General features: G+C 43.7%; 1 protein-coding gene across 1 annotated transcript in view; it reads right to left on the reverse strand.

Moving 5' to 3' along the window:
• tenm4 (teneurin transmembrane protein 4) overlaps positions 1-27,064 on the reverse strand; it is a 193,417-nt gene that overhangs the window by 105,504 nt on the left and 60,849 nt on the right. The window contains 7 exon segments of the mRNA XM_061680943.1: positions 281-516; positions 3,040-3,138; positions 3,342-3,416; positions 7,387-7,484; positions 7,486-7,539; positions 7,541-7,653; positions 21,018-21,230. Coding sequence (XP_061536927.1) covers positions 281-516; positions 3,040-3,138; positions 3,342-3,416; positions 7,387-7,484; positions 7,486-7,539; positions 7,541-7,653; positions 21,018-21,230 — 888 coding nt within the window.

Consider the following 27,064-nt stretch of genomic DNA (forward strand, 5'->3'; position numbering starts at 1 on the left):
TATATTTGTCAACTGGAACCCAACCGTTTATTGGCACCCACTAATAAATTAATCAAGTACAATTTTCAACAGTTAGGAATAGGGTCTCGTCCAGCTCGTCTGTGACATTCAAGCTTCTGCATAACTGTAATGACAAGCAGATGCCAGGAGATAGCGGTGTTGCATCGCTTTGGATTTGACATCAGCACAGCTTTTGATCAGAAGACATGGAAAGGTGCTACAGATGGAAGACATATCCTAGCGAGATAAGCTGTACAGAAAATAAATGGCTGGAACTCACCGATGAAGTAGGCCAGCAGGAAGAGCAGCGTGATGGAGACCAGGATGGCGGTGAGGGCGGCGCATTTCCAGTTGCAGTGCTTGTAGGGCTTCTTCAGACTGAAGGCGGGCCGGGAAAAGGTGCTGCGTGGCAGGGGTCGCGGGGGCGGCGAGTACACCGTGCTGGAGGTCAGCGGGTACCCCGGCGACGTGGTGCAATACATGGGCGAGGTTCCGCCTGGCTTGAACAGGAAGTGCCTGTGGACAGGGAAGTGGTTTGAGTCTATGTCAACGCGGGCTGTCTATGAAGTGCAATTGTGTTCCCAGGCACACTCTGTACCGTCGCCATAGTAACCCTGCGGCTGGATTAGCCGCGAGACATAAAACGTACTAAAGGAGAAGTCCCCAACATTTTTTTAGCCCTGGGTTGAGTTCATATAAAGCAATATTTATTAAAAAAAAAAAAAAAAAAAAAACATTACGCTAACAAGTACACCAAAGGATTAACATTTTCCTTTTCTTCTATGTTTTGAAATAATGACACTTCGTGTTGTTCATGTCGAATTTAATTAATTTAAATTTTCTATCTATCTATCTATCTATCTATCTATCTATCTATCTATCTATCTATCTATCTATCCATCCATCCATCCATCCATCCATCCATCCATCCATCCATCCATCCATCCATCCATCTATCTATCTATCTATCTATCTATCTATCTATCTATCTATCTATCTATCTATCTATCTATCTATCTATCTATCTATCTATCTATCTCGCTAGCTAACTAGTTGCCTATCTATCGACCTACCAGCAAAATATTGTTCAGGCTCTGTTCGGCCTTGCGCCAAATGACCCAAATGACAAATAGTTGAGGACCGCTGCACTAGACTTTGCTCAGAGAATTAATATTAAATCAAACTCGCCGCCTCGTTTTCTTTCCGTATTCACGGCAAAGAATCAAGGAGTAATTCCGGGAAACCGCAGAAGTGCGTGTCGAGGCCATTCATTCGTCCTTGGAGGAAGGCGGCCCGGGCCACGTCAGCGGGGCCGCACTGGCGTTCCATCAGAGGCGGCCGCGCCACTGTCAAGGCCCTTTTACTGACACGTTTACAAGAGGTGGACGTGAGTGATTAAATGGCACGTTACGACGTGGCACGGAGGACGTGACTGGGAACATGTGTTACCTTTAAGTACAGGGGTGGGTGAACCACCAGACATGGTGGTTCAGCTTGAGGAGTGATGACTGCCATTTTTTTTAAATTGTTTTTTACATCTATTAAAAAAGACTACATACAACCTGACCATGTTGTATTAAACCTTTATAGGCTACCCATTGCAGTACTTGTATTTGAGGCTTTAATCAATTAAAACTGCAAGCGCAGATAAATGGTCCCTTGCAGCCCCTTTTTGAATGATCATCAAACTGTGATGCCATGCTCTGTCCCCACAAATCTCATTAGCTTTTAAGTGTAAATAATGTATCTTTGTTCATCTTTCTATGCCAGCAACGCATAGTGACGAACAATTAAATGCTCTTCCACGACCACCACACATCATCATTATTTTCGAATATATCATTTTTGTGACATTCTCATTTAGTAGTGTGCCGTGAGATTCTTCCAAATATAAAATATGTCCTTTGGCTCTCAATAGAGCTTAGGAACACTGGTCGGGAATTCCTGGTTCGGATTGGGGCCCATTTGGGCAATTTCAACTTATTTTTCAATTAATGGCATGAGGCCTTGAGACTTTATCGCGCGTCGTGTTGCTCGGTCAAACTGGCGTCTGGAGCTATTTTTTTCTAGCTTTCGAGGCTGTGCTAAAGAGTGAGTTTTGGCGGGGTCCTGTTTGGGGGCTTGCAAGGCTGCAAGTTGCTTTAATTCACACTGTTTTTATTTGTTCTAATATTGTATTGTATGTATTTTTTAATCCTATTATCGTCACGCCCATGGAGTACGAACAGGTTTTAATCGCTTGTGTTTATACTTGCATACTAAAACTACTTAAGCATAAAATCCAATTAACTGATTGGTTTCGGAACAGGATAAGGGTGCGGATCTAGGAATCTTGCTAAGTGGATTACTGCCACTTTTGTTAGGCTTTGTCACCCAATGTCGGGGGCTCCCAGCAGGCATGGGGCGTGGAAATTTTGATTTGTCAATGTTCACATTTACAATAACTGTAAATCTGGAACAAAATGAGTCAATCTTATGTGAAAAGTTTTCGATAGGCGGTTTGGGAACCACTGCGTTACATTACGTCTCCTCCTTGATTTGTTTGGGATTTAACCTCCAGTTCTTAATACTGTATGAATTATCGCCACCTCGAGGGCTGGAGTGAAACAGTATCAACAGCAACTAAAATTAGTTTTGTGTGTGTTTCATGGTTTGTTTCTCTTATGCACAGTATTAATCTCGTCGCTAAGCCCGAGGGACCAATCTACAGCTGTGTAGCATTTCTTTCATGCTGGACAGAGGTCCATGGTCTACCGAGAGTCTTTCTCTGTATCATTATTTTTCTTCACTGATTGCCCGCGAGAAAATAATGGCCTTGGGTTGCCTCACAATCGGACAGTCGGGGTACGTTTTGCACGCCCTCTTAAGTTTGCGATTACGCTTCATTATCCGTAAAAGGGCTACATGGGGACGGATAGAGCTTCTGGCACACATACACACGCACGCACAGACACTGATGGCATTGTGAGATCAGAGAATGTCTGATGGAAACATAGCGCACGGCATTGGCAACAGAAGCGGGGAAAGCATGCGACCTACCCGTCGTTGTATGCGGCATCGCGGCGAGCGGACGCCAGTATGTCCATCTCAATGAGGTTGTCCTGTAAAGTCTCAAGGAATGCCTGCTTTGCTATGTTTCTACACACAGGTGGAGAGATGGATATGAAGCCGCTGGTGAGATGCGCGTGCAGGGAGCACAGAGAAAATACAGTGTTCCGCTCAACAGGGACAGACAGCGGGGGACACCTTATGGAACTACTAGTACTACTACGACTACTATCACTACTACGATGACAAAGGTGGGATTAGCCCCCAACCATCGTTTGGGCGCGCTGGCCTACCTGGTTTTGTACGAGCCCTGCCCTTCTCTGCATGCGTCTTGCTCCTCTCTAATAAACATTAGAGCGTTCTGGCTCCTTGTAAGGTTGTGGTTGGAAGAGAACAACGTGTCACTTACAAATAGCAAACTTTACGGTGGCTAATATTTTCTGCAATGGCTTTAAATGTGTCGCTAGTGGTGTGTCGTCCCCGCAAAGCCACCACTCATGGGCTACATTATGCAACCGACAGATAATAGACAAAACCAGGGCCCAAGGGGAAGGAAATACATGATGGCAACAAACAGGACTTGGAATAGGCCCCACATGAGACAAAGGTGAAGGTCGTAGGATAATTTGGTAGGGATGGAGCCAACTGTACATTGGAAAACACTAGGGACAAATGTGAAGGATATAAGGTACGGCGCTACAGATGGAAGACACCCAGGTCAAGAGTAAAGGACATAAGGTAAATGGGGTCCTTAGATGAGAAGCATTTGGGGATGCAGGGAAAACAAAGGACCGGAGTAAAAGGGTACTGTCGGTGACCAACAGATCATGGAAGACACTACGGAGTCGGGACTAAGGGAACATAAGGGACATAGAGAAACAGATGGGGCAATGAAAAACTGAGGACGGGAGGGACAAAGTGCATGTGCATAGGGTGGTGCGGGTACACAGATGACAAATGGATAATGGAAGACACAAGGGACAAAGATGAAGGACATACATTAATGGGGTAAATAGGAGACAAACAGATAACGGAAGACAGTAGGGTTCAAGTTGAAGGACATAGGGAAATGGGGTACATGGGTGACAAACATATAATGGAAGACACTTTCGGGACTTAAGGAACATGAAGGACCAAGGGTAATGGGGTACATAGGTAACAAAACTGTTCGAAGAAGACACTGGGGACGAAGTTGACGTACAGAGGGGCAATGGGGTGCATAGGAAACAAACAGAACATGGATGACACTCGAGATGAAGGTTAAGGGTCTAAGGTGAGGGGGTACAGATGGGGCCAACGGAACTTGGAAGACACTTGGGACAAATACGAAGGATCTGGGGTAATGCATCACATAGGTGACTAAGCGACGATGCGAGATACTAGGGACTCAGGGAAAATCAGTGACAAACGGAACATGTATCACACTAGGGACAAAGGGAACAAAGTGGAAACAGGATACATGAGGCAAGTAGGGAACATAAAGGAAACTCGGGGGACGTCGGGAGACACGGGGGGCGGGGCGGCGTGCTTCGCGCTGCCGTTGCTTTGCGGGGACGACATTTGCAGAAGCAGCTTGTCGCTACGATTGCTTTCGCATGAGGAAGCAGCCTTAATGAAGGTTGTGCACAAGCCTCGCCAAAGTAAGGCACATTTGCAGTCCATGCTTAATTTTCCCGCTTGGCCTCGTCCGTTCCATAAGCAAACAACAATGAAGGAATGGACCATCCACATGCGACAGGCTGCTGCTCCAAGAGAAAAGTCCTGCTTTTGAAGTCTTTTCACGGGTGAGGAATACAACTTTTAACGAGCACAGATACCTGGGCCCAAGGGAAAAGAAAGACCACGCTGGATACCGACGGACAGTCGAGATCGGAATGCGACCCACCACAATGGAATTCACATTTTGATTCCGACGGCCATTTTCACGCTATCAGGTAGTTTGTTAACAGCCGCATACTAAGTTTTCGGGAAGGGTTTTTCAATTTTTTTACGAATCAGAAAACCTGCGCTGTTGATGAGCCGTGGCAAAATCTAGATGTGGCAACTACTGATGGTGGGATCTTTAACCCGCCTGTTATGCCCCCCCCCCCCCTCCCCTCCCCCATGACCATACAGTTACTTTTGAAAATATACTGTTTTTGCTATGAATACTGGAAAATTCTGGAAATAAAACTAAATGAGTTTTAGATTACATATTATACTTTAAAAAAAAATTCGTAAATCTGACAACCTTTGTGAGTGTGATACAGACGTCAAACATTTTTATTTTATTTTTTAAAAAGGTGTATGACTTGTATACTTATTTCCATTTTAACACTCCCGTTATGTTGAGGGTCAGACTGCTGAAAGAAAATCAAGAAAAAATGAATTCTAGGGGGGAAAAAGGATTAAACATTCTGGTACCCATATGGGTTTCCTTTTCATAAAAATTAATATATAAAAATAGAAAAAAAAGAGAATTTGCATTTTTGGATGATTAAACAGAAAAGGTCACAGTGACCCCTGGAACCTCTCTGTAAAAAAAATTAACACAACAGGAGTGTAAATTCCATCCCATGTAAATTCAAATACTAATTACAAATCTACAAATCAACGAATTAACAAGACCATCCTACTTTGTCGTCATTTAAATGTAATTCTTTTTTTTTTTTTTTTTTAAATACAGGTCACTTTGACCCGATGCGTGAAAAGCTTTCCTTAATATTAAATATTCAACTCCCTTCTTAGTATGATTCACAATAATAAACATACTGTATTGTTACATTTCAGTTTTACCCACAAGGGTCAAGCTACACTGCATCGTGGTGGTCCTCAATATGAAAATCTGTACAAAATATAAATAAATATATAAAATACACAGCACTCCGAAGTTGCCCAAAATGTTAAATGCTGTCATCAAAAGCCTTTTTGGCATGATCCAGAATAACAAACATATTGAATTGATAGATTAATCAGTCAAGGCGAGGCCATCGTACGACGTGCGTTCGCTTCTCTTGATTCGGTTCGGAGTGGTAATAATGAGACCAGGGCCACATTAACACCGATGACACTCGACACGAGCGCTTCTCGTCGAGCAACATGCGTCGCGACACGCCGGCTGATTAATGCGGCATAAACACGGGTCGGCGGCGCTTTTCACTTCTCATCCGATGTGATTATAATTGAGATTTGGCAGTGTCGCCCCGGTAACCAACACGAAAACAAAAGGCCCGCCAGCAGCACTTTTCTCTTGTTTGTTAAAATCGTGAGCCTTGACATCCTGGCTGACGGGGTCGTCCTCATTTCATCACTCCTTGCTAGCATAGCAATATACTAAATACAATAAAATCATGATTAAATATCTCAAATTAAGGCAAAATATGCGTTTTCTTTGCCTTGCAAGGTATTTTATGGGTAAATTATAACTTATTTTATAGATATATTTCGATTTTATCACTGGTTATGAGTAAGTTTATCTTACAAAAAGAGATACAGTGGTACCTTGACTTAAGATATAGATAGATAAATTTGCTCGTAACTCAGTTTATTTGTATATCAATCAATGTTCCCCATTGAAATGATGTGAAATGATTTAATCAGTTCCAGCCACCACACAAAAAAAACACTACATACTGTATAAAAACATAAAAAATACAGTAATCCCTCGCTATATTGTGGTTCTTTTATTGCGGATTCAGTGTATCACAGATTTTTTTGGAAGGTCAGGTCAGGTAAAACACAAGCCACAGTCAGAGTTTTATGAACTACTGTAAATTCACATATACCAACCTTAGCCCGACAAATAGCTAATCCACACACTCGTAACAATATCGACAGGAAAAACATGCAAGACTGATTCTCTAGAACTACAGAACTCTAGTTTAAAACATCACTGCAATTAATTCTGTGTACCCATAATGCTTTTTGCTGACTACATTGCCAGTTCCGTGAGTGTGAGGAATGGTGTAAATGGTTAACCCAGGAAAGCGCCTCTTTGTTTGTATTTGTGTTTGACTGTTCGTTTATTTTCACTGCACTAGAACGGCGGTGTATTTAAAGATTGCTCGTAAATAGAATTTTGGCTCTCAACGCAAAATAGAAAAAAGATTGACTCGAAAAACACCGTAGCTCGTAAGTAAAGATACCACTGTACAGTTGACTTGTTATAATAAATCTTGCCAAGTCAACATTTTTCTGTTGTATTGGCAGATGATTTCGCTGAAATGAAAAACTATATTCCTCATTTCATGACTTGTTTTTCTTCTTTTTAACACCAAGCATATTTAGCATGAGAAGTTGTGCTCAGTCACACTGGAAAGAAGCTCGCCATGTCATCATGGACACGGAGTCGCACTCTACCTGGTCTCAAGCGGGATGTTGCTGTTGAGTAGCCAGTTGTCCGGGGCGCCGCCCGCATCCGGGGCACCGCCGGCTGCAGGGCCGTCGGGGGGCGCGGAGGAGCCGGCCGTCGGTGGGCGCGGGGCTGGGGTTGCTCCGTGGCGTGTAGTTGCCCCCGGTTCAAGGAGTTGATGGAGGCCGCATGGTGCTGAAGGTGGTTGGGCGAGTGGGAGTGGGGGAGCGGCAGCGGGGGCGTACGCAGCCGAGGGTGGTTCTGAAAGACGGCATCTGGAAGGCAAAAAGAGGGAAATGCATTCAAATCAAATCAAGGTATTTCAATAATACGTTTTAAAAAATGTATTAGACCGGCACGCAATGTAAGATTTATGCCCCGAGCTGTGCTACACAAACAGCAGCTCGAGCAAAACTCCTTCAGTATCCCCATGTAATGTTAGAAAAATAATTGCCATCAGTTTCAGCATTCAACACGAAATTGGGTAGACATGTCTGTCATAAAAGGACGTAACAAAAGGTCTCAAGGACCCCTGCGTTCGACGCAGCCATTTTAGAAGCCGGTATCCTTGACACATGGGTGATAGTTAAAATGTCTCATTCCAGCGCAAAATGAGGAAATTGAAAGAGTCTGCATTAAAGCACTGCATGATATTTGACAGTCGCTTGTTTTTTTGTCTATTAAGCACTGTAGGTACCATCAAAATCCATATTTAATGGAAATATTGCATTGATTGGGGGTATACAAAAGTCTAACAGCTATGCAAAAGTAGAACGTGTCAAACAAATAAACACGCAAAACAATAAAAACAGTATTTAGTCGTCTGGCTTCTTCACTTTTCTTGCCGACTCAAACACTTTAAAGCCTTTTATGACACACAGGAAAAACAAAAGAAGTCAAGAGATAGAACCTGGACGCCATAAACTAGCAAGCGATGGGCTCGTTTAGATTTATAATGTGCATCTTTCATTGGCCATCTGCAAAGAGTGCACCGGGCGCTGATTTACCTTCCCACTCGGCTTTGAACCCGGTTCAGTGCCACATATTTCATGGTCGGGAGCCCAGACAAGGAGAGTGTTTTGCAGGGGGGAGCGCTACTGTATATCACGCTTGTGTCGCGTCGACAGATGGCCGAGCGGGGCGCTTCCCACGTAATTAGCTCGGCTGCTGAGGCGGAGATGCCGCGGAAGAAAAGCGGCCGGCGTGAGTTTGGGGCATGACCTCCCTAAACCGGAGCTCAAAACTATACGGATAAGATTATGCTAACGACGTACATGAGACACACATCAACATCGTATCAACATCGCATATTCAGTGACATTCATGATGATGCAAAAGTGCGGTAATTAGTTTTCTCAGTTTGTTTTTGTTTTAGTAGTAAGTAGAGTACAGTAAACAGCTGTGGTAGCAATAATGGTAGTAATGATAATTATAGCAGTTGTAGTAGATGATACTACCACTACTGTAATAGTAGTAGTAATAGATTTAGTTTCACGACTAGTAGGGATGGTGGCGGGGGTGGTGTTGGTGTTAATATTGTTAGTAGTAGTAGTAGTACTATCCATCCATCCATCTATTTTCTGAGCCGCTTCTCCTCACTAGGGTCGCTGGAGCCTTAGTAGTACTAGTGTTGGTAAAAGTAATAGTCGTGCTCGTAGTGGTGGAGGTAGAGGTGGTGGTAAGAAGTACCAGTAGTAGTAATTTTGGTATAACTAGTAATAGTAATTGTGTAAGTACTAATGGTAGTGGTGGTGGTAGAAGTAGTAGTGATGGTTGTGGTAGTAGTAGTAGTAGTAATGTTGGTAAAAGTAGTAATAGTAGTCATGCAAGTAGTAATGTAGTGCTGATAGAAAACATTTTCCAGCATTAATGTAACCTATAACCTGGAAAACTCCATTGAAATTGTTTTTTTCGAGAGGGGAAGATAATGTGGTTGCAAAAGTATGCAAACCCGCTTTTAACTGGGCAGGCGGATGTGTTCACAATGAACATTCATTCAAATTCATGTTAAACAGGAGTCAGCATACACCTGCCACTATTTAATGTGCCTCTGATTAACCCCAAATAAAGTCAAACTGTTTCGCAATACTATTTTTGTTTAGGTTTTGTGCTCCCACTGACTGCTATTTGGAACTGTTCATAATTCCCTCCTCCAAAATTTATTTTTTTTTTCCTTCAATTGAGTTGTACAGGTTATAGGCCACATTAATGGTGGAAAAGGTGATTTATCTTAATCTCATCTTTTATATCACTAAAACCGGGTATGGAAACATGGGTATGTAGACTTTTTCTATCATATCTAAATATGCACATTATTGTTTCTTTCCAATTGCTAATTTCCTTTAAAAAAGTAACTTAACTCTCCCGCTATGTAGCCTGTGAAATTTACTGGGGTTTTTTGTTGTTGTTGTTGTTTAAAACTCCAGAAAAACATTTGTTATACATGAAAAAATAGGATGGCTGTGTTATTTCCTTTTACAGTTATTTTTTATTTATGTACATGGTGTATTAAATATAACTGTGTGTGTATCATTCTCCCATTGTTTGAGCCTCAGGTGAGCCGTTGCTTTCAAAGTTAAAAAAAATAAAAAAATAATAAAATAAATCAATCAAATCTGAAGACAAAGCGCAAAGCAAAGCCAAGAAGCCTCGGCGATACCACTGAGCTGAAATCATTCAAAAGGACGGCTAAAAAAAAAAAAAAAAAAAAAAAAAAAAAATTAATGATTCTCTATTGACTGGGTGAAAAGAAAAGGCGATTCATTAGTTATTGCAGAGAAAGAGAGGATGGCGACTGGGCCACAAAAGCTAAAACTTTCACATGCTTTTACCAAACAGAAGCCCTCATATAACTTTCAGGCCGAAGAATGGAACTCTTTTCCATTTTTCTTTCCAGCAGATGCACGCGTCAATCCAGGCGTCCTGATGCTTCTCTGGGCCACCAATTAAGCTAATGCACTCCATTAGCACAAACATCTTCCTCCCCCCACACGCTGACTGACAACACAACATGTTGGACGCCCAACGACTGAAGAAGCAAATACATGAATTACAGCTCCTCACAGGCATGGCTATTGTGCATTAAGTAATTATCTCCTAGAGAATACAGCCATGCTAGTATTGGAGTAGCCAGTATGAGCAACCCCGTTGCATTTTATTCATTCGTTTCATTTTATTTGAGCAATTGAGCAAGAGCGAGCAGCAACCGACATAGACAACATAAACAATCCCAGAAAGGAGCAGGAAGAAGCAAAGCATATTGGCGCCTATCCATTTACCAATTAACAGATATTTTGCTAGCAGCTTTTACATCTAGCAACTTCAATCTAACTTAAACAGAAACAATCAACATCCTTGGTTGGAGACATACAGTACATGCATGCACAAAGGATACATAATACTGTAGTAATATTGTCAGTTTTAATAATTTAAATTGCTTTGACCTATACAGTATACATATAGTAAGTGCTACATAGATGAATAGATCAATAACTTCATTGTACATTTGTATTGATGGCAGTCGTAATACTAGTAGCAGTCGCAGTAGTAGCAGTGATTGTGGTGTTAATAGGATGATGGTAGTACTATAGTGGTGAAACAGCAGTAGTAGTAGTAGTAGTTGTTGTTGTGGTGCTGGTGGTAGTGGTAGATCTAGTAGTTAGTAGTAGTAGTAGGAACTGGTGGTGGCGACTGCAGTAGTAGTGCGGTAGCAGTGGTAGTGGTAATAGGAGTTGGGGTAGTAGTAGTGATGGTGGTAGTCGTAGTAGTGTAGGGGATCGAGGTAGGAGTAGTAGTTAAAATGGCATGGCACGCACACACACACAGCAGCTAGCTAGCTAGCTAGCGTATGAAAGCACGTGTAGTGGTCATAGCCCCTGAGGTCGTGCAAGGTGACACCCAATCCGACCCCCGCCTGCCTCCACGGAAAACGTCCGAGTGTGAACCATTGGGTTGGACAACATTAATCAAAAGCTATGGGCCTCCGAAATAAATCAATACATCTTGCTTAGCTCTGCAGTGCCTATGGCTAATCACCACTGCACTATTTCTAGCTGAGTAGGATTTGTCTATACAAAAAAAAAAAAAAAATAAAAACACACACAACAACAAAAAAACAAATAGAATTTGTCATGAAGGCAGTCAAGCAACACTTTCTGCCGGCTCGCCCCGAGCCCGTTCTTTCCTGCACCATTAGACGAGTCAGCGGGGAAGCTCCGCACGGGAACAGCAGCCGTCTCTCCCAGACTCGTCGGAGAACTAGCAAACAGGTAGTGGACAGCGAACAAACACATAGTGGCTCTACCGCTGAGCTCGCCTGCTTACTAATTGTAGTGCTGGATATGTCACAAATAACAACCCGCTTCCAGGGGGCTAACTCCGTAGACCATATGAGGTGCAAATCAAGAAAAACTGCATTATAAGGATTCAGAACAACAGCAAAAAAAAAAAACATGTTTTGCAGAGATCAGTTTGTTTGTTGTGGTGCTGGCGATGCTATGATATTGGGAGGTGGTAAGGAGGTGGCAAGTGCGGCAGTGTTTGAGTGGGAGCATCCAGTGATTTTTCCCACTCTTGTAGGTTTGTGCTACTGTATGCGTTGTTTCCATATTTCATTAATATGATGCAGCTTGCAATTTCTCCCTGGTAGAGACCGATAAAGTAACCTGAACTTGATCGCGGTAGTAATTTTAGTCATGTGGGAAATAGTAGTAGCGTATTCTCACAACCATGAGGCGCACTTAAAAGTCTTACATTTTCTCCAAAATGGACGGTGCGCCTTAAAATGCGGCGCGCTTTATGTGTGCAATGAGTTCCATCCATCCATCCGTTTTCTGAGCCGCTTCTCCTCACTAGGGTCGCGGGCAGCGCTGGAGCCTATCCCAGCTGTCATCGGGCAGGAGGCGGGGTACACCCTGAACTGGTTGCCAGCCAATCGCAGGGCACATGGAAACAAACAACCATTCGCACTCACAGTCATGCCTACGGGCAATTTAGAGTCGCCAATTAATGCATGTTTTTGGGATGTGGGAGGAAACCAGGAGTGCCCGGAGAAAACCCACGCAGGCACGGGGAGAACATGCAAACTCCACACAGGCGGGGACGGGGATTGAACCCCGCACCTCAGAACTGTGAGGCTGACGCTCTAACCAGTCGGCCACCGTGCCGCCGCAACGAGTTCCAAAATCTGTAAATGTTGTTGTGTGACTTTGATGAGCGCGCCGCTTGACTGACTGGGAGCATTTCCTGCCGACACGCTGCTTATATAGAGGAAAGACGGACGTGACTGAGGACAGCGTGGCTGGATGGACGAGAAAAAAATGAGAGGATGCCTGAGTGAGGTGTACGTAAAGAGGCCGGATGTTTTTTTTTTCCACGCGTCACCGTCCCTGTTGATCTGTGACTCTATGCGTGCCCATCTCACAGCCGCTGTGAAAAACCAAGTGCAGCAAATGAACTCGGAGCTTGCTGTCATTCCGGGAGGCTTGACGAAGGGACTCCAACCGCTGGACATCGGTGTAAACAGGGCGCACAAAGTGAGAGCGGTGGATGACAGATGGCGAACACAGCTTTACGAAGACTAGGAGGCAGCGCCGGTCAAGTTACGCCACCATATGTGAATGGATTGTGGATGCCTGCGCTAAGGTATTTGCTTTGACTATTGTCCGAGCTTTCGCAAAAGCCGGCATCATTGCTGAACAGCCCCCCGGCAACGAGACTGACTGCGACAATGACGAGAGGGAACCCGGCATGTCTGATGGAGAACTTGCCCAGCTGTTCATTTCGGATACAGAATATGAGGACTTTGACGGATTTGTGGATGAGGATTGATCAAAAAATAACGTGAGTACATTGTTAAATACTTCAATAAAGTACAACCGAACTCGCTGTTTACATTGTTAAATACTTCAATAAAGTACAACTGAACTCAGTTTTGCTCCCGCTGCCTTTTAGCGTGCATGCAGGCTACCGTATGTTTTAAGCTAGCGTATGTTTTACCATGCCTGCGCCCAATAATACGGTGCGCCTTATGTATGTGTTAAATACAGAAATAGACCCCGTAACTGAGACTGCGCCTTTTAATGTGGTGCGCCTTATGGTCGCGAAAATACGGTAGTTGTAGTCGTGCTTGTGGTCATGGTGGTTGGTGGTGTTAGGGGTGTTGTGGAAGTCGTAGTTGTCGTAGGAGGGGTGGTGGGAGAAGTTGTACTGATGGTGGTGGTAGTACTAGTAGTATAAGTCATAGCGGTAGTGGTATTAGCAATGCTAGTAATAGTATTAGTTGTAGTATGCTAGTAGTAATGGTGGTGGTGGGGGTGTAGAAGCAGTAGTGGTAGGAGGGCTGGTGGTAGAAGTTGTAGTGGTGGTGCTGGTCGTGGTGGTGGTAGTAGTAGTGGTGTTGGTGGTGGTTGTTATTGTTGTAGTGGTGGTGGTAGTAGTGTTGTGGTAGGAGTGGTAGTGGTAGTACAGTAGTGGTAGTGATGGTAGTTGGGGTGGTGGTAGAAGTAGTAGTGGTCATGGTGGTAGTAGTAGTAGTCGTAGAGGAGGCGGTATAAGTTGTAATGGTAGTGGTAACAGTAGTAGTAGCATTACTAGTAGCAGTGGTAGTCGAATTAGTAATGGTAATAGTCATAGGAGTAGTGGTGCTGGTGGTAATGGTGGTTGTCGTGGTTGCTGGGGTGGCGGTGGTAGTAGTACTAGTATTATAATTAGTCAGTAGTAATAGTAGTAGTGTTGTTGGTGTTTTACAGTAAACTTCAACTGGCCGTGACAAATAAAAGCACTCGTTGCCTCTTATTTGGAGAACCGTGCGAACAAGTCTTTTCATTTACTCGAATTGTTGTTATAGGACGGTCTCTCATTTTTTGAGAGCGACAGAGTGAGAACGGGTGCAAAGAAAAATAACGTGTTTTAAGAAGTTTAAATGTGTTCGGAGTGTGTGGGAGGGGTAACTCTATCCGTCCATCCTCCAGGATAAACAGGGCTTCATTTTATTGTTATCTATAAATTGAGCTTTTCCTCGCTATCCTGAGCCATTAGGACCGCCGCGAGCAGATGCCCGCCGCTCCTCTCCCGAGATCCCATGGATTTCCCGTCACCGTCCAAACAAGACGAGTGGTTATGTGCGTAGCTTTCTCTACGTCCGTCTGCCGCGCATCCATCAGGGAGGGCGCGGAGATTTTGTTATAGGGGGCGGGGAAGGACACAGATGGTCCGCAATCATCATGCGATGGACGTGATGCATCTCAATTTGTGTCAGCAAAAAAAAAAAAAAAAAAAAAAAAAAAAAAGATGATATGTCACTATGCAAAGGGCATTAGCCACGCGACAAGAATGGAAGCGGACAAATTGTCTGCCGCCTGCACTCCGCTGACAACAAGATGACATCAAGCGAAATAGCCTGCCTTGGAAGCCGTGACTCCAACTAAACGACATCATATTCTTATTTAAGACATGTCTACTTAACAAAACAACATAGTCATTTTTTTTTTTGGACTTTCCATACAGAAACTGCATTTTTGGTCACTGAAAACTGACGTTTTGGGTGGTAATCAGCTAGTGTGAATACTGAAAAATGTGTCTCGTTTTGATGACATCACAGCATGCTCCATTATCTTCTGAGGTGAGCTCTTGAAAATATTTGAAAAGAATTATATACAATAAAAAAGTTCAATACAATTATCTTTGAAAATATCTTGCAAAAATAAAAAAAATAGATACACAAACCTACAATGAAAATATTAGGAAATTATATACAGTTTATGTATAAAAACCATACCACACAACACAGTTCTTGAAAAATAAGTAAAATGGGGCTGTTCGGTCCCTGTACGACCGCAGTCAGAGTTTGATCCGCATATCCGGCAGTAAGTCGGACTCGTTCCCGGTGAGGGTTGGACTCCGCCAAGGCTGCCCTTTGTCGCCGATTCTGTTCATAAGTTTTATGGATAGAATTTCTAGGCACAGACAGAATTTCTAGGCACAGACAGAAAAATCCGTTGTGGTAAAGAAGGAGCTAAACCGAAAGGCGAAACTCTCAATTTACCGGTCGATCTTCGTTCCTACCCTCACCTATGGTCATGAGCTGTGGGTCGTGACCGAAAGAACGAGATCCCGAATACAAGCGGCCGAAATGAGTTTCCTCCGCAGGGTGTCCGGGCTCTCCCTTAGAGATAGGGTGAGAAGCTCGGTCATCCGGGAGGATCTCAGAGTAGAGCCGTTGCTCCTCCGCATTGAGAGGAGCCAGATGAGGTGGCTGGGGCATCTGATTCGGATGCCTCCCGGACGCCTCCCTGGTGAGGTGTTCCGGGCACGGAGACCCCGGGGACGACCCCGGGGACGACCCAGGACACGCTGGAGAGACTACGTCCTTCGGCTGGCCCGGGAACGCCTCGGGATCCCTCCGAAAGAGCTGGATGAAGTGGCTGGGGAGAGGGAAGTCTGGGCGACCCTGCTAAAGCTACTGCCCCCGCGACCCGACCCGGATAAGCGGTAGAAAATGGATGGATGGATGGATGGAAACAAACAAAAAATACAATTACCTGTTTCTTTAAAAAAAAATTTTTTTACAAATGCAGTGTGGAAGACTGTATATTTTTCATATTTATAATAAAAAAAGCTGTTGGTTTTTTTTTGATGATGTGGTTTTCATTGGCTGGCAACAAAGTGCTGGGTTTAAACAGTAAACTCCATTTTTGTTGTGAGTCCACATCACTTGCCTTTTTTATCCATTTGTCATTGTTGCTATGGTGCCTTTCGTAAAATGTCTTTCTTCTGGCTTCTGATTGGCTGACGTGGCTACCTCCTGTTGCTTTGGTATGTGCTTGGGGAATGCATTTTTATGGAGACACAGATTTGGATTGTAATCCATATTTGAATGTGGGGGGGGATAAGAATTTGAGATCTGTACCCAAAATGAGTTGAGCATGAACCTCAGCTTTCAGGGACGACCTCCTAAAACGCACATTTGCCTCACCCTTGCATGTACAAGGGGGGGGGATGATGCAGCAGTTTGAGAGCTTAGTTGAATACTCTTGCATTGCCACCCCCCTCCACCCCCAATCCCCCTCAGGCCTTGAGCATGCACGGCTCAGCATTCCGGCGCGGTCAGGTGTGAGCTGCTGGAGGGCGGCCGAGCCCCTTTTTTTGTTTGATTTTTTTTTCTTCCTCCAACAGCCCCATTGAGAGTCCACACTGGCACGGACCCCCTGCCGCCGGGCATTAAGAGATGCTAATCGCGGGAGGTCGGCGTGTTTCAGATGTGGCGGCCGCGGGCTCCCGCTGGCAGCCTCCCCGGGAAGGAAGCGGCTCGCAGAAAACCCACGGCCATCGAGAAACGCACGCGGCACAAAAGGGACTGCAGGCTCCAGCGAGCGGGCCTCATCACCCTTGCAGACATGTGGGTTTCTCCCAACGAAACCAAGGAGGGGAAAAAAAGAAAACCCACACTACATCCTTCCAGGCTTCTATTTAGTTACCTCGAAAATCCTGCGGAACACTTAAATCCTGCATGTGGGCTCCGAAATGACCCCAGGCAAATGTGATGCAATGCGATAAAAAGCCACCTGCTCCGCAGTGCAGCACACAGACTGTGAGCTTGTTTACTGACAATTAAAAACGAATAATGCAAAATAATTTACCCCTGCTCTTGCCTGGCTTTTTAATCGCCCGTTGGTGCACCATAAAAACACCTGAGAGATGCCACAGGAGCTTTTTAGCGTCCCTTTCTATCAAAACATTCACTGGACACAACCTTAGGTACACAGTATGTAATGTTTTCCAACCTTTATTGATCCAAGACACTTTTTTTACATCAGTAAAATCTCACAGCACACCACCAAACAAAAATACATAAAAAGGATAGTTAGCCTAATAGCATAACTGACATATTAGTCAATTTTAACTGACTGTAACAATATCAATATAAAATACCAACATGCTGGCTCAAAATCGTGTTTTTACTTTATGTCGATTCAATTCTCAGTCATCTCGGTCTTTGTAATCCGCAAAGGTTGGATCGAGGCACGGTCAGACAGGTAGTAGGTGGTATAAAAAAAAATGGTAAAGCATGTACTTTCTTCTACACAGAATTCAACATTGGTAGCAGCAGTTGGACAAAATCTCTTAAGTCAACTTTGTCTTTCAAGTCCTTAATAGAACTGGCCAAAATTACCCTAAAATGGACACTTCAGAGAAAAATTGCAGTTTACTTGTTTTACGGCATGGATTCCTTAGAATTTTATATAGGGGCCATTCTTGCCTTTCGAATTTCATGCAGCTACATGAAACTGGAAAGAATGGAAAATAACTACATAGAAACAACAACAACAAAGAAAAACATTTTTGGTATTCATGCATGCTCAGATCCTAATAATGTTCAGTTTTGACTGAAGTATTAGGTGGTGTAACAATGGCACAATATGTATTGTCTTCTTTGCAAAAACGAATCCTAAACATACACTTCTTGTTAAGGCAGTTCATTAAAAAATAACAAAAATAAAAAATACAATTATAATCATAACACGATTGCAACATTTGATTCAATCGCTTCGATGCGTAATTTCACTGTAATTGCTCCGTCAAGTGATGTTTGTGCAATGCAGCAACTTTTAGCTGGCTTAATGAGTTGCGTGGCTGTAAAAGAAAAACAATGCTGGGGGCTTCTCCGATTTCCTTTGTGATTGTAATTAACTCTTTGCTGCCCGTGAACCATTGTTTGTATTCACCCTGAAAGCAAAGCGCATTTAGCATGACGTGCTAGCTGTTGGCATCTAAAAAGGAATGTGGAACTAAAGGTGGAAATGAAGAAGTCCTCGTCGTTCCTCGGCTGCTGTCCCCCTCCTGATAGCCCAGAGGCTAAGACGACTGCTTTATAGCTATGCAAAGCGGCTATTGTTAGGAGGGCAATCTGCCGTGGAAGAGAGCATCAAGTCCACCATCGCCAACCCCGTCCCCTCCTGGATCGCCTCGTCACGGCGAGATGACCACCAAATCACCTCTTGAGGAATTAAGGAAGAGATTTACGGCGGGATTAATAACTCGCTCCGTTGGGGGGTGGGGGGGGTTCTCTTTTTTCCTCCTCGAGCAGGCGGGCAGCTGGGACACTTTAGGAGTTTGATGTAATTTGAGCCTTTGGGAGCCCGATCAACTATTAAAAGCGTTTCATTTTGTGGTATCAGGAGGAGGGAGTTGTCAATGGGGGACTGAAATGGAAAGAATCTGTGTTTAAGCTTCTTGTTTTTCTGACAGGTGGCCTAATATATATTTTTAAGATCTATATATAAACCTTAAAATGTGCTTCTCACACTGGGGTTCAGGGACCCAGGGCGTCCGCAAGCTGTAACTTGGGGGTCCTCAAAATCTTTTACTATAAATTATTAGGTATGTTGTATCATTTTATTAAAAAAAAAATTAAAAAAAAAAAGCGTAGCTAAATATGGGGACATACATTCCAATAAAACAAACATTCTAAATTAATTACCCCTATCCTATCTTAGGACCAATTAAAAACTCTGATATGATTGTGGCATATCATCATATCAATCTGACATCATTGCAGAAATATTTATTTTCCCCTTGAACAAAAGGATTTTTTTTCAAGAATAAAGTCCTATTTTTTAAAGAATAAATGCATCTTTTGTGGAATTCAAGGGCTAATAATAAAGTAATAATAAGTAATAAATCATAAATTAAAATTCCAAGATTCCACTAAGATTTAAGCATATCGTGAATGAGAAATTAAGTTTTGCTTGACGTTCATCAGTTATTGACTATACTGGCACAAATAAAATTTTATGTCAATACAGACTGCTTGCTTTGGAGCCAAGTGAGGCAGTGGCCCACCTATTGGAGTAAAATATGTGACAGTTGGAACCTAGTATCAAACAACAACAACATTAAAGCTGCAACCAGCGATGACTGGGCCCTCGCGAGCCTCACTTTTTCATGGCAAATGCTAAAAATGATCAAAGATCGATGCCATGCTCCACTCACATTAGATGGCGTAGGCAAAAAAAAGTTTGGCAATTTAACGTCGTCCCTCTGTCCAGGGAACCTGCTTTCAATCGGGGATCACTTTGGCAAACTCCCTGGAATTCAACCAAAATTGCCGATTCAAGCCAAAATGGCCGATTCCTGTTCAATTTTGGGTGTGGGTCCTTGAGAGTTTTTCGTGCATCGTGTTATGATAGACGTGCACCTAATTTCGTGACAATTGGCGAAACTGGTGTCTGGGGCTAATATTTTCCAGACTTTCCAGGGGGCGCTAGTGAGTGAGTTCTGCCCATCTATCAAGTGAACTTGCTTCTAAGTGGGACTCATTTGGACGAATTTCCTATTAAGAGTATGTCAAAGTAAGAACCCTGGAATTCGCCCCCAAAATGGCTACTTCATACCAAAATGGCCGACTTCCTATTCAATTTAATGCATGGGCCCTTGAAACTTTTCCACGCGTCTTGTTTAAGAAAAACGTAAACCCAATTTCGTAGCAATCAAAGAAATTGATGTCGGGAGCGGATCTTTTCTTCTTTCCAGGAGGTGCTACTTTTCGGGACCTCTAAAATCCATACATTATCATCAGGAATCAGAATATTTTTGACTTTTCAGGCATATTGAGGCCCACACTCATCAAAAAAGGCAAGTCATTCTCATCACAGCTGTCTGGCAACATCATCAGCATTAGTAGTAAATGTAAGAGTGCATGTTTCTTGCCATCTTGTGACACGCACGTTTGCACTTTTTCGGAGCGAGAACGCCGCTCAGCCCGTCAGGTGCACGAATCAGCCGCTGACGTCTTTGGCAAGGAGCTGACGCATATCAACGACGCATCGCGCTGGAGAGTTTCGGAAGCATTAATCTAGCTCGAGAGGGCTGCGTTTGACTTGTTAATTAAAGTAATGCCTTTCAGCGACCAGCTTTAACACTTTGCACCATTTCCGTTGTTGAGGTATTTAATGTGAGGGTCCGAAGATGAACGCGGAGTGAAAATACAAGGTAAATGTGTGACAAATATATCAATCCATCCCTTTTCTATAGTGCTTGTCGTCATTAGGGAGCTGGAGTCTACCCCAGCTGACTTTGGGCTAGCGGCGGTGTACACCCTGGACTGGTCGCCAGCCATTGTCAGGGCGCATATATCGAAACAACCAATCACACTCACATTCACACTTATGGACAATTCATTTACTTTTTAATGAAGCTAACATGCATGTTTTTGGGGTGTGGGAGGAAACCCGGGTACCTGGAGGAAACCCACGCAAGGTCGGGGCATTATGAAAACTCCAAGGCCGGAGCAGAGATTCGAACCCTTAACCTCCGAACTGTGAGGCGGATGTCCTCACCACTCACGCACCCTGCTGCCAAGTGCAACAAATCCCTCCCGTTGAATCCAAATCAGGGTCCATCTCTTTGAAAGCAACATCTGGACTCTGCAGACTGTGCTTGCCCACGTTTCCCGAGGCTGTGTATCGACTCGTTCTCAACTTTCTACTCTCTCTTGCAGACATGAAAAAAAAAAAAAACGAAGGCCGATGTTTTCACCGAAAGGCGTCTGCAGGACCTACAACACACAACGTGTCCGGGAGCGAGGGATCACGGTGAGGCTAGGCCTCCAGAAGGCAAGTAGAGTTGAGAGACGACTCACCGTCAGCAGCTGCAGCGTACAGGTTCCCCGAGCCAGCTTTAACTAAGAATGAATCGGGGCCAGACTCATCCTCCGAGTCAGAGTCCCGGGCTGGCTGAGCTGCACTGTTACCTAGCAACCCCCCCTGGCTCTGATTGGCCGCAATGCAAGGGGGAGGGTACGGGAGCTGCTCGACAGGGGAGGAGGAGGCGGAGGAACAAAGCAGCGTAGGACCTGTGGACCACAAACAGAGACAACACATGGTGGTGGAGGGGTGGGTGGGTGGCTGGCTGGGAAACACACCCAAACATCACACACACACTAATGCAGGACTTAAATGACACTTGATAACCAAACATCGACACCTCCACCTTGGTCTCCGCCACCTCACTCCAGCTGAGAAGAACAAGACATGACTTTGATATAGGAGAAGTCATGCCTGATTTTGCTTTAGCACGTGTGAAAACACCTTCAGGGGGTGTCGAATGGATAAAAAGACAATTTCCGGTGGAACATCCTTTTTAAAAAAACTTCACTCTGCATAAACACAACCCTGTACTTCAACACTTTAATTAATCTAATCGCAAAACCTAATGATGGGTTTGAGAACTTGGTCCTCTCTAACCATATACATGCACTGACGAAAATTGTTTTCACAATTTCTGTGTCACCAATCTTTCCAGTCTCCATGATTGAAATTTAGTTTTTGTCTTTGAAAAATCTATGATTTAGCTACCATGACCCTAAAATGGTGTCATTTCAGGTGTGATTTCTTCAGACGTGTTTGTAAGTCCACTCATGTTCGCAAAATGTGAAACTGCTGAATCTGGATCGGGAAAAGAAATCCAAATTAAAACCCATTCACTGCCCGCCTTCCCAGTTAACATGGATATTTGACTTCTAAAGCTGTCAATGGCAGTGAATGTGTTTTAAGCAACCAAAATTCCGAAAAGAACAAGACATGAATAACTTTGAGAAAGAAGAAGAAGTCGTTTCTGACTTTGGTTTAAGATGAGAAAAAACACCATTAAGGGGGTGTCAATCATTTCCGCTCACACATGGCTCTCAAGCATAAACTTCACTGTGTATAACCAAAACCCTATACTTTTAACACTTTGCATTAACAGTTCGTATTTTTGGGTCATAAATACTTGATGGGTTTGTGAACTCATCAATTAAAATGTATTACACATAAAAGTCAAAAAAATATATCTATATACCGATTGACCATGTTTCTGGACTGTGTGAGGAAGCTGGAGAACCCAGACAGAACCACAGGCAAGTAGAGTAAGAACATACAAACTCCACACTCAAATACCCCAGATGACACAGATTCAAACCTAGAACCTCCTTTGGCAATAAAACACATTAGCAGATGTGTACTGTGCAGAATAATGTGCTCGCGGGTACGGACGTCCTCCTGAGGCAGCAGTAGAACAGATTCCAACCTTCACTGATCTCAACCACCTTAGTAGCAACTGACCTACATGGCACATGTGAATAATTCACCCCAAACCTCTTATTTTTTTCCCCCTTCAAGACTTATTGGGTCAGGCCCTGAAAATTATGACATGACCGTGACGGAAAATGTATACAATCATAGTTTTCTGTACATTTGTAAGTCTCATACATGTGACTTGCTTAATACTGACTAATGACTGATTAGATTGTTGGGTATGTTTGTGGTTGGAGCGATAGTTCTTGTTCGATTAAATCAGAGGATGGCAAAGTCAGACAAAACCATCTTCGTGGGATAAGAGAAAACAATAATAGTCAGTGTTGCATAAAAGAGAAGCACAGCGAAGGATTGGAACAACTGATACTGCATTTGCTTAATGGTTGTTTTTTTCTTCTTGCAACAAGGTATCCAGGTCTCCTAGATATTATTAAAGATATTTCAACACTAACAGACTGAGACAAACAAAGGCATCGCAGCGGTCTGGCTTTGCGTTTCTGCTGACTGGGCCTCCATCCATCACGGCTCCGCAAGCGTCCCGCAAGAGTATTACAATGCAACTCATTGATTCACATCTAATTAGGAAACAATTAGCCACATTAGCATGACAGGGCCGAGCCGTGCGCAAGCAGCAAATTCCCACGAAGCCTCTTGAGGAGGCATCACGGTACAGCCTTCATCAAACTTTGCCTGCAATAAAATAAAAAAACTGTTACTGTGTGCGCTGTAATCCAGGGGTTTTCAAACTTCAAGGGACAATTTACAGGGAGAATTTTTTTTCCAAGAAAAGCCTGAAAATTATTAACATGACTAAATAACATAACTACCCTGTGCGCCCCTAAATGCCATGGGAAGTATCTTTTTAATGCTTCAAACTACATATTCAGTGACCCGTTTAACAGAAAGTAACTTGAACAAATTTTATTGGATTGAATTCTGATATATTTGTAATCAGTTCAGTATGTTTGTTTTATTGGCGTGCCGATCCCCATACAGGTATACACAAATGTTACAAAATAATGCATTGCAAAGATTTTGCGGACCCCGGGGTTCGCTGCACCCAAGTTTGAGAACCACTACTCAACGCTGAATCAACCTCGGTGGCGTTTCAGCTTGAACAAGAGCCCCAGAAAAAGCTCGAAGACGGCCACCTCTCGCTTCCCATCATTCACTTAGCATCAAGTGGGCCGATTAGTTCCTGACAGCTTCAGCAAGCAATGAGCAAACAAGCGGCACATTAAAGGTCTGAAGTAAACGCTTTAGCGAGCTCTTTAGTGGGACCAACATGCTAGCTGGTAAACGATAATGATAGTGCGGCGTGAGGCGCAACTTCCTGCCAGAACGACTCATTACATGTCTCATTAGCAAGTGGCAACAGACAGCAAAGTGTTGCTTTTTCAAGTAAAAAAAATAAAAATAAATTCCATGAAGTAAAAACATTTTAATTATATAACAGCCATTTGTGGTGTGTGCTTGTTTAATGCGTCTGGTAACGTGACATAAACAAATGAGCATACTCCATTTGAAAAATAAGCTCTTTATCCATTCCTCAGTGAACACAAGAACAATGGAACGGACACCTACATCTGATTGGGGCTCACTTGGACGAATTCCCTAGCAGGAGTTTGTCAAAGCTCTGGAATTTACCCAAAATGGCTGCTTCAAACCAACATCCTGTTCAATTTAGAACATGGGTACTTCAGACTTTTTCATTCTGTTATGATGGCCATATCCAACCAAATTTCCAGTCATTTGGTGAAACTGGTGTTAGGGGCTGCCATTTGTCTCACTTTTGAGCAGGTGCAACTGTGTGAGTTTTGCTGAGTCCTCTTTGATAGCTCTAAAAATGCATACATTTTTTCATGATTCACACATAAAAAAAAATTTGCAATTTTGTGTCTCCATTTGTCAAAGATAGTTGCTTCCGAATGGGACTCATTTGGGCAAAATCACAAGTTGGAGTTCGTCAAATTATGAGCCCTGGAATCTGCCCAATATGGCCGCCTTGTGCCATGCCCACCTAATTTCATGTCTTTCAGTGAAACATTTATTTCTTTTGGTTTTATACATTTATGGACTGAGCTATTTTTTCCACCATCGTCGCAGCATGTGAAGCCGGCCCGAGCAACACAAAAGCTACGGTTCCTTTTTGTTTTACAACACTCCAAGTAAGTAGCTGTGATACAACATGTCCCACTCATTAACTTTGTTTTTCCAAACATATTGATTGATGAATCATTTGTGTTTCTGCCCATCGCCTTGGGCAGAAACAAAAGTTGACCAGCGTGCCAATTAAATACAAAAAGGAAAGGAACCTGCTCACAATGTAATACAGCAAATAGTCTTTACTACACTTTGTAAGTAAGTTTGTTTATTTATAAAAGTCTAGAAATTATATGACACAAAAACACAATACTGTTATTTCTGTTTTTTTCTTTAGTGTTGTTGAAGCTGGGTTCTTAGCATCCTTAGCTGTCTTAGCTACCTCAGCAATCTCCAGTTCCTGAGCACACATAGTGGTTTAGCAGTTTTAGCAGCCTTAGTTGTCTTTGAAACATTAGCATTATTATTATCTTAACGTTAATCAGAATAATCTTTATTTTGCCAAGTATGTCAAAAACACTCAAGGAATTTGTCTCCGGTAGTTGGAGCCGCTCTAGTACGACAGCGAATACTTTTGAGACAAAGACATTGAGAAAAGCAGTCACTGAGCAATAAAAGGTTGCTAGTAATCTGGTAATCCCGGTACAATTTATATTTTAATTTTTTTTGTCAATTGTGCAAATAGATGTAGAGTTCTCTAGCAATGAGAGCAGTTTGAATGACTAATAGAGCAATAGTCCGGTGCAAAGACCACTGTGCAAAGGGCGCCGAGACTTCAAGAAATGTATGCAGTTTTAGTTTGCATTGTTTGGTAGCACCTACCTGAGGGAAGGAGCTGGAAGAGCTGGTGACCAGGATGTGGAGGGTCCAAGAGGATTTTGCATGCTTTTGTCTTAGTTCTGGCAGTATGCAAGTCCTCAAGGGTGGGTAGGGTGGTACAGACAATCTTTTCAGCAGTTTTGATTGTCCGTTGCAGTCGGAGTTTCTCCTTTTTTGTAGCAGCACCAAACCAGACTGTGATGGAAGAACACAGGACTGATTCGATGACCGCTGTGTAGAACTGCCTCAACAGCGCCTGTGACAGCCGTGCTTCCTCAAAAGCCGCAGGAAGTACATCCTTTTTGAGGATGGAGTTGTTGTTGAACTCCCACTTCAGGTTCTGAGAGACTGTAATTCCCAGGAACTTGAAGGTCTTGACGGTTGACACAAGGCAGTTGGACTGCGTGAGGGGCAGCTGTGGTGAAGGATGCCTCCTGAAGTCCACAATCATCTCGACAGTCTTGAGCATGTTCAGCTCCAGGTTGGGTTGGCCGCACCACAGCTCCAACCGCTCCACTTCCTGTCGATACGCAGACTCGTCACCGTCTTTGATGAGACCGATGACTGGCGTCGTCTGCCAACTTCACAGTCATTTTCCGTCACGGTCATGTCATAATTTTCAGGGCTTGACCCAATAAGTCTTGAAGGGGGAAAAAATAAGAGGGTTGAGGTGAATTATTCACATGTGCCATGTAGGTCAGTTGCTACTAAGGTGATTGAGATCAGTGAAGGTTGGAATCTGTTCTACTGCTGCCTCAGGAGTACCGTCCGTACCCGCGAGCACATTATTCTGCACAGTACAAATCTGCTAATGTGTTTTGACAGCCGGTTGCGTTGAGGTGCAGTCGTTCACGTAGAGAGAGAAGAGGACACATCCATGGGGCGCCCCGGTGCTGGTGGTGCGTGTAGATGAGGTGGTGTCCCCCAGCTTCACCTGCTGTGTCCTGCCCGTAAATCCACTGGCAGATGGCAGGCGAGACGCTGAGCTGGAGAAGCTTGGATGAGAGGAGTTCGGGGATGATGGTGTTGAACGCTGAGCTGAAGTCCACGAACAGGATCCTCGTGTAGGTCCCCGCGCCCTCGAGGTGTTCTCGGATGAAGTGCAGTCCCATGTTGACTGCATCATCCGCGGACCTGTTTGCTCGGTAGGCAAATTGCAGGGGAAATTGGATGGTACTTCGCACAGTTCCAGAGATCTCTTGAAGATCTGTGCGAAGACTCGAGCGAGCTGGTCCACGCAGACTTTGAGGCAGGATGGGGACACATGCTCTGGGCCTGTCGCTTTGTTAATCTTTTGTTGTTTGAAGATGCGTCTCACATCCTGTTCATGGATGGTCAACGCAGAAGTCAGAGGTGTGATTGTGGTCGGTGGTGCGGCTGGGTGGGTGTGGGGTGTGAAAGTGTCCTTTTCAAATCTGCAGTAGAAGGTGTTCAAGTTGTTGGCTGGTGTGCTATTGTTCTCAGCTTGGGGAATTGATGCTTGTAATTGATTAGCGATTGTAATGCACGCCATAATGATTTCGAGTCGTTAGTGCTGAACTATTTTTCTAACTTTACTGCATAGTTTCATAGTTCAATGTTAATTTCTTGAGTCAGCTGGTTTCTAGTTTATACAGGGCCCTGTCTACACTTCGATATGTGTCCTCTTTAGCCTGGCAAAGTTGCTTAAGTTTGGCAGTGAACCACGGCG

The sequence above is a fragment of the Phycodurus eques genome, chromosome 7, assembly GCF_024500275.1.
Source record: "Phycodurus eques isolate BA_2022a chromosome 7, UOR_Pequ_1.1, whole genome shotgun sequence".
NCBI classification, from domain to species: Eukaryota; Metazoa; Chordata; class Actinopteri; order Syngnathiformes; family Syngnathidae; genus Phycodurus; species Phycodurus eques.